At 35.5% G+C, this 12,482-nt stretch overlaps 1 protein-coding gene across 1 annotated transcript; it reads left to right on the forward strand.

Moving 5' to 3' along the window:
- LOC306887190 (gamma-glutamylcyclotransferase-like) lies at nt 1-11,318 on the forward strand. Its single transcript, XM_079444765.1, has 5 exons — nt 1-248; nt 2,061-2,212; nt 5,667-5,812; nt 6,823-6,955; nt 9,969-11,318. Exons 1-5 carry the CDS (start codon nt 158-160, stop codon nt 10,134-10,136), a joined length of 690 nt encoding a protein of 229 aa, XP_079300891.1. The 5' UTR covers nt 1-157; the 3' UTR covers nt 10,137-11,318.
- The last annotated feature ends 1,164 nt before the right edge of the window (nt 11,319-12,482 follow it).

Raw genomic sequence — 12,482 nt, forward strand, 5'->3', positions numbered from 1 at the left:
GAGCTCCAGGGTCTCATATGAAGATGTGTGAATGGATAACACTTCTTCGAATGCATTTCACCCGTTGGGGGTCTGATGAGATTAAAAGGGCAGGTTAGGATCCTCCCTCTGGTCCAAATGTCCCGCTCCAGCCGTCTCTCTATCCACACAGAACCAGATGAACCCTGAAACGAACATGTTCTCCTTCCAGAGCTTCATCATCAGCCTCATGCTGCTCGCCGCTGGATTCATCCTCCTGAGCTCAGCAGGTGAGTGAGGAAACTAGACAGAAGGTGAAAAACTATTAACTTCGAGACACTTGCTTCTACTCAGTCACTGTCAGTTTTTCATTATTTAACCCTCATATGTTGTGTTCATATGGAGAGGATTTTCTTTTTCCTGAAAATGCTAGTCAAAATTATTGCATAAGACTAAAACTCACGCAGGATATAACAACTTGCTAAAAAATTCTTGGTAAATTTAGTATATTTTGGGACGTTTTCCTCCAACTTATTACACTTATAAATAAAATAACCAGCCTACAAATGAATGAATCTCTCATTATGCTGTATTATTATTACAAATCTATTATTTGTAATAATAATACAGCATATAATAATTATAAATCTATTATTAAAACAAGTCTTATCAACTTGTTTTCTTTCAGTTAGGTTTTTTATTTCTTTGATTAAATTGATTGATCATAAACTATATTGATCTGAGCTTATGCACCTGTTTTTTGAGTGAAAAAAAATGCTTTTAATATAATGCAAATAATGATTTTTCGCCCAGAAACTGAGGTGCATGAGCTCAGATTAATGAGGCCTATGATCAATCAGTTCCAAAAATAAATAAAAACCTGTGCCAATTGAAAGAAAACGAGTTCGCAAAAAGACTGAATTTGAGATTTGGTGATAATACAGCAATTTAAAAGTCTGGTCATTTTTGTCCAGGAACACCAAATCAGGTAAAGGATTTTCATCACAGCACAAGGGATAAGCTCAGCTGCTCTTGCGTGTTTTATCAAATGTTAATGAATGAGTATCGAGGAGCTTGAGACAACAAATCTAAATCAAGAGATCCTAAAGAATAAAATCAGTTCTTATATTTAAAAAAAATGCAACACCTTCTACTGATAGTAACTGTGCACATTTAAGTGTTAAAACAGGAAAACACTAGAGAGACTGACAAAGCAACAGGACAAGAAGAGTTCATTATCAACATTGAATACATCACTTCTTGAATCACATTGTTTTTTATTTGAGATTATTCCTTTATGATATTACTTGTATAATCAGCTAAAATGCAACACAAATAATGAAACTTGAATGTAAAGGATGTAGAGAAAACAGTCACTGGCATTTACAGTGACACCAGTGCAATATACAGTCTTGCTCATGCAATGCTTTTAGCTTTTTAGAATTATTACTATCATGAATTGTGTAAATTTGAATTATAGACAAGTGTCATTTAACAAAACTGATTACTATGTGGTATTTAACATAGTTCTAAATTAGATTTTATTTTATTTTTTTTACTTGAATATTTAACACTTGAAATTTTAAAACAATTGAAGTTTTTATGGCAGAGTTTTATAGACCTGTATTTTCAAACAGCTGATGTTTTTGTTCTAAAATTCTTAGACTGCAAATATCCAGTTTTAAAAACTACAGCTTCAAGTTTTCAAGATGAAGCAGAAATTCAGAACATCAAATTTAATATTCAAAATTAAAATTATAATAAAGATCGTACAGAAATGATTTGTGTCTAAATATATTGGAAACCTATGTAAATGGCATTATTTAGGTGAATTTTGACTGCTTAAAGGTCATTTCTGCTGCGTCCACTAGAGGGATGGTTGGGAAAGTTCTTGCTGATAGTGGTTAGGGTCAGATGAATGCAGGGGGCTGAACAGCGCTTTGGCACACAATGGATTTGCATGAGAATGGAGCTCCGCTAACAGAGGTGTTTTCCATCTCATTCGCTCTGGGCCCTGCTGAGCTGATTCAACGCAAAACTGTCCCTCTTCCATTTCTTCACCCTGTCCCTCCTCTTCCTCATCCTCGTCCTCTTCCTCCTAGCCCCTCTGCCCTCTGAAGACTCAGTGATGGACAACGGTGACCGACAGAATGGATCCACGTTCCTGTACTTCGCTTACGGCAGTAACCTGCTGAAGGAGCGGCTGCAGCTGAAGAACCCTTCAGCCACCATCTACTGCGTCGCCAAACTCAAGGTATCTATCTGTCTGTCTATCTATCTATCTGTCTGTCTGTCTCTGTGTCTATCTATCTATCTATCTATCTATCTATCTATCTATCTATCTATCTATCTATCTATCTATCTATCTATCTATCTATCTATCTATCTATCTGTCTGTCTGTCTGTCTGTGTGTCTATCTATATATCTGAATATCTATCTGTCTGTCTGTCTGTGTGTCTATCTATATATCTGAATATCTATCTGTCTGTCTGTCTGTGTGTCTATCTATATATCTGAATATCTATCTGTCTGTCTGTCTGTGTGTCTATCTATATATCTGAATATCTGTCTGTCTGTCTGTCTGTCTATCTATATATCTGAATATCTATCTGTCTGTCTGTCTGTGTGTCTATCTATATATCTGAATATCTCTCTGTCTGTCTGTCTGTCTGTGTGTCTATCTATATATCTGAATATCTATCTGTCTGTCTGTCTGTGTGTCTATCTATATATCTGAATATCTATCTGTCTGTGTGTCTATCTATATATCTGAATATCTGTCTGTCTGTCTGTCTGTCTATCTATATATCTGAATATCTATCTGTCTGTGTGTCTATCTATATATCTGAATATCTCTCTGTCTGTCTGTCTGTCTGTGTGTCTATCTATATATCTGAATATCTATCTGTCTGTCTGTCTGTGTGTCTATCTATATATCTGAATATCTGTCTGTCTGTCTGTCTGTCTGTCTGTCTATCTATATATCTGAATATCTATCTGTCTGTCTGTCTGTGTGTCTATCTACACTCACCTAAAGGATTATTAGGAACACCTGTTCAATTTCTCATTAATGCAATTATCTAATCAACCAATCACATGGCAGTTGCTTCAATGCATTTAGGGGTGTGGTCCTGGTCAAGACAATCTCCTGAACTCCAAACTGAATGTCAGAATGGGAAAGAAAGGTGATTTAAGCAATTTTAAGCGTGGCATGGTTGTTGGTGCCAGACGGGCCGGTCTGAGTATTTCACAATCTGCTCAGTTACTGGGATTTTCACGCACAACCATTTCTAGGGTTTACAAAGAATGGTGTGAAAAGGGAAAAACATCCAGTATGCGGCAGTCCTGTGGGCGAAAATGCCTTGTTGATGCTAGAGGTCAGAGGAGAATGGGCCGACTGATTCAAGCTGATAGAAGAGCAACTTTGACTGAAATAACCACTCGTTACAACCGAGGTATGCAGCAAAGCATTTGTGAAGCCACAACACGCACAACCTTGAGGCGGATGGGCTACAACAGCAGAAGACCCCACCGGGTACCACTCATCTCCACTACAAATAGGAAAAAGAGGCTACAATTTGCACGAGCTCACCAAAATTGGACGGTTGAAGACTGGAAAAATGTTGCCTGGTCTGATGAGTCTCGATTTCTGTTGAGACATTCAGATGGTAGAGTCAGAATTGGGCGTAAACAGAATGAGAACATGGATCCATCATGCCTTGTTACCACTGTGCAGGCTGGTGGTGGTGGTGTAATGGTGTGGGGGATGTTTTCTCGGCACACTTTAGGCCCCTTAGTGCCAATTGGGCATCGTTTAAATGCCACGGCCTACCTGAGCATTGTTTCTGACCATGTCCATCCCTTTAGGACCACCATGTACCCATCCTCTGATGGCTACTTCCAGCAGGATAATGCACCATGTCACAAAGCTCGAATCATTTCAAATTGGTTTCTTGAACATGACAATGAGTTCACTGTACTAAAATGGCCCCCACAGACACCAGATCTCAACCCAATAGAGCATCTTTGGGATGTGGTTGAACGGGAGCTTCGTGCCCTGGATGTGCATCCCACAAATCTCCATCAACTGCAAGATGCTATCCTATCAATATGGGCCAACATTTCTAAAGAATGCTTTCAGCACCTTGTTGAATCAATGCCACGTAGAATTAAGGCAGTTCTGAAGGCGAAAGGGGGTCAAACACAGTATTAGTATGGTGTTCCTAATAATCCTTTAGGTGAGTGTATATATCTGAATATCCATCTGTCTGTCTGTCTGTCTGTGTGTCTATCTATATATCTGAATATCTATCTATCTGTGTGTCTATCTATCTATCTATCTATCTATCTATCTATCTATCTATCTATCTATCTATCTATCTATCTGAGTGTTTAACTATATCTGTCATCCATCTTTTTATTAATTTATCCATCAATCCATCCATCTGTTGATCTATATGTTTATCATCTACTGAACTGTGTAACTATATCTATCTGAACATCTATCTATAATTTTATCCATTTATCCATGTATTCATCTCTCTATGTATCTACAGTCAAACCAAAATAATTCAGACAGCAGATATAATTGTTGATATTGATTTACTAGTGGGTGCAGGACACTATAGTTCATGTAAGTGAGGACGGCAAAATAAAGTAAACTGTGACATATTCCCCTGGTTTCACAGACAAGGCTTAAGCCTAGTCCCAGACTAAAATGTAAATCTGAGCTGTTTCACCTGAAATAACTGACTGACTGATCTTAAAATATATCTGTGCCTTTGTTTTGTCTCAAGATGCACCCCAGTAATGCTTTTTTCTAAGGCATGTTTATAAAAATGACTTAAAAGTCCTATTTAAACTTGGCCTAATCCTGGTTTAGTCTAAGCCCTGTCTGTGAAACCGGGCCATTATATGCAAAAGTACTTCATACAGTGGACTACCAGTACAATTTAATAAAATTTGACATATTATTCAGACATTTTTACCTGACCATGTTTTTGCATGTTTTTTCTTTATTTGTTAATGCCGTTTTTAACCTTTTTACACCAAAGACTGAACAAAATTAAGCATTGCTTGGTAATTGGTTGACCTAAATTGGTATTATCTAATTGTGTATAACATCATAAAGATGAATTTGTGACCCTGGACCACAAAACCATCATAAGGGTCAATGTTTTGAAATTGAGATTTATGCATCATGTGAAAACTAAATAAATGAGCTTTCCATTGATGTATTGTTAGGATAGGACAATATTTGAAAATCTGGAATCTGAGGGTGCAAAAATATCAAAATATTGAGAAAATCTCCTTTAAAGTTGTTCAAATTAAGTTTTAGCAATGCATATTACTAATCAAAAATTAAGTTTTGATATATTTACAGTAGGAAATTTACTAAATATCTTCATGGAACATGATCTTTACTTAATATCTTAATGATTTTTGGCATAAAAGAAAAATGTATAATTTTGATCCATACAATGTATTGTTGGCTATTGCTACAGATATACCCCAGTGTCTTAAGACTGGTTTTGTGCTGCAGGGACACATTTGTTCTGACACAGTTTAACTCCGAGTTCTTGTCATATTTTATTACCATTTTCTAAACTGTAGCGAATAAACTGTGATAATGTGAGAAATGCTAAAGGTGTCTAAATTTTGTTTTGACTGTATTTATCTACCCATGTAACTGACTGGTCCTCTCCAGGATTATAAACTGGTCTTCGGGAATCATAAAGGACTGGCGAGTCAGCGCTGGCACGGCGGCGTCGCGACCATCGAACACAGCCCAGGGGACGAGGTTTGGGGCGTCGTGTGGACAATGAACATGTCGGACATCGAGTCCCTCGACAGGTAGACATTTTCAGACCCCAAACACACACACATACAGTACACTCAAAAATGCTGGGTTGTTTCAACCCAACTTTGGGTCAAATATGGACTAACACAACTTTTGGGTTAAAAATGTATCACCGGCAGGCCCAGTGGTGCTCATTTTTTGTTGTCTTTGTTCTCCAACACATATTTTAGTAATTAAAGCTTAAAACCTCAGAATTCATCCTGTGAACACCAGTTTTAAATCAGACCTTGCATTACTGTGGAAATAATACTTTAAATAGTGGGAGGAGTCAAGTATCAAATTACAAAATGTATTAAGGTCTTTTAGAATCTATTTGATATAATCTTGACAAAATTGTTACATATTGTTGGAAAGGTCGGCATCTCAAAATTCCATTTGTTTATTTTTTAATAGAAGAAATATTGACCGAGAAATTTAGACATTTGTGACAGAAAAATGCATTTTAAAAAGTTTTGATGGCAGCCGGTGGCTGTTTGTGGTATAACACCCTTAATAAAATCTCAAAGGATTTTTTTTTCCATATCAACTTCAAATTTGGAACATAACTTATTTACACATAACTCTTTAATTTTAGCAATTTTTGATTCCAAAATATTTTGTAAAATATTTATTTTCTATAAAATAAAAAATTGTACAGTGCATTTTCTTTACAGTAAACAAACTTCTATAACTTTTTGATATTTTAATATTTTGAAATGATTCCACTTCTGCAGTAATCTAAAAAAAAAAAAAAAAAAAATAGTGTCCAACCTTAGGTCTGTATTCCAAAGTGTTCATGAATTATAACAATTTAAGTTTGGTTAGTGCACTTTCACATTGATGTTGAAAAATGAGGGGTGACACTTAATGTGAAAATTTAACCCAACAGCTGGGTTAGTCCATATTTGACCCAAAGTTGGGTTGAAACAACCCAGCATTTTTCAGTCAGAGATCTTCATGTAGACACGTAGCAGTAGTAAGTGAGTGATGGAGCTCTTCATGTGTGCTGGATGCTCCTCTGCAGGCAGGAGAACGTGAAAATGGGCACCTACAGTCCAGTGGAGCTGAACGTCTCCACCAGCAGACAGGACCTCAGCTGTCGGACGTACATCATGAACAGCTGCATTTATGCACCACCTTCACCGCAGTATCTACAGGTACAGTCTCCTGCGCGCTTCAACAAGTCTCAGAAATACGCCGTTTATCAGGATTTAAGCTTAGTTTAGGCCAGTGGTTCACAACACTTTTCAATTCAGTTCAAGTTTATTTTGTATATCGCTTTTCACAATGCAAATCGTTAAAAAGCAGCTTTACGGACAATTAAAGTTTCTACATTATATTCAGTAGTAGCTTATCAGTGTTGATGTCCATATGGCAGAAATGTAATCATTCAGTTAGCAAAATTTTGCAGCAAGTAAAAAATGACGTGATCAACCCAAGCAAAAGATGTGATGCCAAATGTGAAAAAGCTCTACCTCCACTAAAGGACCTTAGGGAGCGTGATGGACTGTAGTGTGGTAGAAGACTAGTTAGGTACGCGGGAGCTAAACCATTTAGGGCCTTAAAAGTAAGTAGTAATATATTTTGTAACTGATATGGAACTTAATAGGTAGCAGTGCAGAGAATGTAAAATTGGGGTAATATGATCATATTTTCTTGACCTGGTAAGGACTCTAGCCGCTGCATTTTGGACTATCTGTAGCTTGTTTATTGAAGATGCAGGAAGACTTTCAAAAGGGAAGCAAGATGGCTTAAAATTACTTAACGCCTGAGACACACGACACGATTTTAGCAATGCTATAAGATGATTGCATGCCACACTGTGTGACATGGATCTAATAAACTTGGCTACAACATGTGTGTAGACTGCACGCTGATGACGCCTACTAACTCATACGATACGACACACGTTACTGTAGATGAATAAAACGATGCCAATCTTTAGTCTGGGACAGCCAAAAATCTTTAGTCAGGCTTAAAAATTAAGATATATCTTATTTTAATTCAACCCCTTAACCAGGATTTTCAGTCTAGGATAAATAAGAAAACCTTGGAAATTTATGCATTATAAAAATATATTATGCTAGTTATTAAAAAAAAAAAAAAAAATTATATATATATATATATATATATATTAATATGAAAACTTATGAATATTTGTAAAAATATTTTTTAGAGCTTGGCATAGCTGGAATAATATTTACTCATAATTTTGACCAAATGGAAATCAATAGAAACTTATTCTGTGTGCATTTTTTATGCATTTTATAAATATAGATTATTCTAGTTGTTTTTAAAGACTTTTTTTTTTTTTTTTTTTTTCAGTTTCTAGCAAATACAATATTTTAGAGGATTGCATAACCAGAATAATATTTTCACACACAATTTCTAGCAAATATTATATTTTAGAGCTTGGCATAACTAGAAAAATATTTTTTACTCAAAATTTCTAACAAATAATATATTATAGAGCGTAGTATAACTATAAAGTATAACGTTATTCTAGTAATGCCAAGCTCTAAAATATTTTATCTGGAAATTGTGAGTAAAAAACAGAGACAAAAAGAACACAAAAGCAGTTTCATAAGATGTCACATGATAGTTTTGTATGAGGAACAGACTGAAAATGAAATGGTTATTCATTAATAATGACTTCCTCTGGTGGGTTGTTAACTGCTTCGGTCGAATCACTGATTCAGAAAGCTGAACTCGGCTCACTTCGATTCATGAACGAACTGATTTTGTGAACTGGATTCACTGAAAGATTACTGTATGAACATTTCTGAATTAAGAGGAGCTTTAGATACCTGATTCTGATTTCCTAGCCTCTATTGTGTGTGAAATCACAGAAACACATGCTTCTCTAAACAGAGTAATCTGATATCATTCTTCAATCAGAATGTGTTTGTTATTCGTGCTGCTGGCGAAAGGACAATGTTGTGGTGTTTTTTCTGGCGTTTGCTCCGGCCGGCTTTGTATGAGACAATAGAGCACCGCCAGCAACTGGGTCAGTGATGCAACAAAAACACATCAAACCGAAGCATCCCGAATATGCACTATAATTTTCATAATACAATACAAGAGTCTCTGGCACAAGATAACTTCTACATATTTATCCATTTAAATTGGACATGTATGAAAATAGGCAAGCAGCACATGTGCTTATGAATTTATAAATAAATCTCTGTACTGTCCTAAACATTTACATGCAAACATATCGTTCTTGTCACATGCACATTAAATAATTTAGTTTGTAAAACGTGTCAAATTTAGTTTGCAAACACCGTGTGATGACAAATTATGGTGATTACAGGGTATCTGCAAATGTATGACTTTAATTCATTTTACACACAAAAATAGCTGAACTAGAAAATAAAATTACATTTACTGTATCTTCTGATCACAATGCACAGAAATGCTGTTCTTCTTCTGTATTTTTGTCTTGTTTTCCAGTGTGAATTAAAAACAAATTCTCAAATCAAGACGCAAAAAAGGCATATAATAAGATATTAAAGTGATGCGAATTTATGATAAAAAAAAAAAAAGTGACAAATATTTGGCAATGGGCTCAGAAAAATCTACTTGATTCTTGGTAAAACAAGTTTTCGTTCCACAGACATATTTGTTCTTGTTTTAAGCATAAACTCATTTCATTTTGTTCAGTTTCTCAAAAATACAAGATGTTATATCTTCATTTTGAATTTTGTATCTTTATTTTAGGATGTTTAGATAATTGTGATGGCAAGACAAAAATACTGAGGAAGAACAGCACTTTTGTGCTTTGTGATCAGAAGATACAGTAAAAATTATTTCACATTTTTTTGTAATGCATGCAACATTTAATGCCATGACTTTATGTATTTAAGATTTTCTGCTCTGGTTTAAGACCTTACTTTGTGGAAAGCTGAATTTGAAGTTGAAAGAAATTATGCCAGGACCCAAGGACCCATTTTAACCTAAAATCTACATTTAATTTACATCACATGTATGCACTTACAGAAGACAAATAAAAGCAAAAATCTAAATCCTGAAACTGTAATAGAAAACGTCTGACACAAAAAGTGTGTCAACGCAAGTCTAGATTCCTGCAGAGGGTGTGTTCTCTGTATAACTCAAATGACAGAAATATCTTCAGATGCCAGTAGAAATGAAGTACCTTCTGTGTCTCAGGTTATTGTGATGGGTGCGGAGCAGAACGGCCTGCCGGAGGACTATCAGGACAAACTCCGGTCGATCGAAACCAACAAATACGAGGGACCTCTGCCTGTGATGGACAAACTGGAGAAAGCTATGAAAAAATCTAAAGAAAGGACAGACGAGATTCAATCTGATGATTAGCGTCGGATTCACCCTCATAAATGGCGTCTATGTGCACACTTATCTGTAGTCTACAGAATTCACACCGGAGCACACAATGCTAATAGTTCTGTTTACGCAGACGAGGGGAAGAATGTGCAGTATTTGTAACGTATGGTAGCAAAACAAAATTGCATAAAGTATTTTTGCTGGCATTCATTGTGTTGCGTTTTGCTTGTTATTTTCATTTCAGATTGTCGTAAAAACAACCTTTTTGGAAGCTTCATTTTTAAGAGGTTATGCCAAAATGTAATAAAATAAAATTAGAGCTGATTCAACCATCATATTTTATAGATAGGACTAGGATTTGAACAATTTCTATTCTCTTTTGATTTTAATGGAAGTTATGGTTTATCGTAATTTCCAAATTCCTGCTCGGTAAAGTGCAATACAAAACCAATTTTCCAACTTGAAAATGCACAAATCCACAAGTAAAGTGATAGTTCACCCAAAAACAAAACTGAAAAAAAGTTGACTTCCATAGTATTTTTTTTCTTCATACTATGGAAGTCAATGGCTAGCGTCAATTATTTAGGGACCAACATTCTTCAAAAAAATCTTCTTCTGTGTTAAACAGAAGAAAGAAACTCATAGAGGTTTGGAACGACTTGAGGGTGAGGAAATGAAGTTTAATTTTTGGATGAATTATCCGTTTATGTTTCCATCAGGCTGCTAAAATGGTTGCAATCCCATACTAGTAGTCAATACCTGGCAGCAAATGACAAATTGATTGATTGCTTTGACCTTTGTGACCTCATAACAATATTAATGATAACCATATGTGACCTTTAGTTTGATCTCATAACGAGTTTCAGATGTGGAAATCGGCATGCGTGAAATTCCGATGTCATCCGGGGATGGGAGGTGTTGTCTGGTTGGTGGAAAACCATAAAAGAGTTGTCAAGTAATGTTTTTGAAGATTTTATGGTGCGTTTTTGGAATTATTCTCTGTGTGACGCGCCCCCCTCCCATCTGCCCGTGTCCGGCTGCGTTCCAAAGCACTCTCTCTCTCTCTCATACACACATTGTACAGTGTAATTATCTACAGATAATTATACATTTTACAACCCATCACAGAAAACTTTACATCTAAGAAAATGAATAATTAATGTGCTTTATAAGTAATTTACTCCTGGGCTCAATAAAAAGTTCCCTCTCTCTCTCTCCACGCCGTATTAAACAAGCACATAGACACACATTCAATTGTCAGCCTCACTGTCATCTTTGAAATGAATTGCATGCGATCACACATACTATATGAAACAAAGCACAACACTAGCTTTAGGTTACAAAAAAGCTGGTAAGGGATATAGTGGACTCAACGTGTTTGAAAGCCATAAACATTTTATTTTTTATTTCCATGGACATATTTAAATTCAATTCACATTTATTTGTATAACTTTTTCACAAAACAAATGTTTGCAAAGCAGTTTCATATTTTATATTCATATTTACATTATATTAATGAATTTTATACTGTATAAACCTACCCATCGCAGTAAACTTTCTGCATTTTATATTTACATAAACATCATTTAATATATTGTAAAAAGCTGCTATGCTCAGGTCAAACATTTGAAGTATTACTATACATTTGGTTTGTGAGGACACTCCATAGACTTATTTACTGTATAAACTGTACGCCTACCCATCACACAAAACATTCTGCCTATACATCCATTTTTTTGATAAAACATTGATTGTAAGCTATCTTAATTATGAAAACTCAAGAAATTTCATCATAAATTTGCAAAACACAAATCATCACACATTTTAAATAAAGATAATATCCAAACAAGTTCTATGGGGGCACAGTTGTAAATTCCTAGAGGTCTAGTTTCTCAAAAAGTGTACACATCATTTAAGAAAATTGTCATAATGCATACAGAATACAGAAAACCTCTCTCGATCTACTGTGACTGTCATTACTCAGGGTTAGTGTTAGGGATGACGCTGTACACATTGTTTGTTGGACTGCATATGCCTTTAGGTGAGGCCTTCTCTCGCTCTAAGAGCCATCAGCATTCAGTGTTTACAGAAATACATGAAAGTTCAGAACATTACTCTCTACTTGAGAGCGTTTGACTAGGTCGGTATTACTTTTTAGGACAATCATAGGATGATAATTTAAGGTCTTGCTGATTTACACATACAACCAGTTATTAGGTTTAGGGGGCAAGCACTTTTTCACACAGGGCCATGTGGGTTTGGATTTTGTTTTCCCTTCATAATAAAAAACTTCATTCAAAAACTGCATGTGTTTACTTGTGTTATCTTTGATTAATATTTAAATATGTTTGATGATCTGAAACATTAAAGTGTGACAAA

This window comes from Barbus barbus (genome assembly GCF_936440315.1).
Source record: "Barbus barbus genome assembly, chromosome: 21".
Taxonomy (NCBI): domain Eukaryota; kingdom Metazoa; phylum Chordata; class Actinopteri; order Cypriniformes; family Cyprinidae; genus Barbus; species Barbus barbus.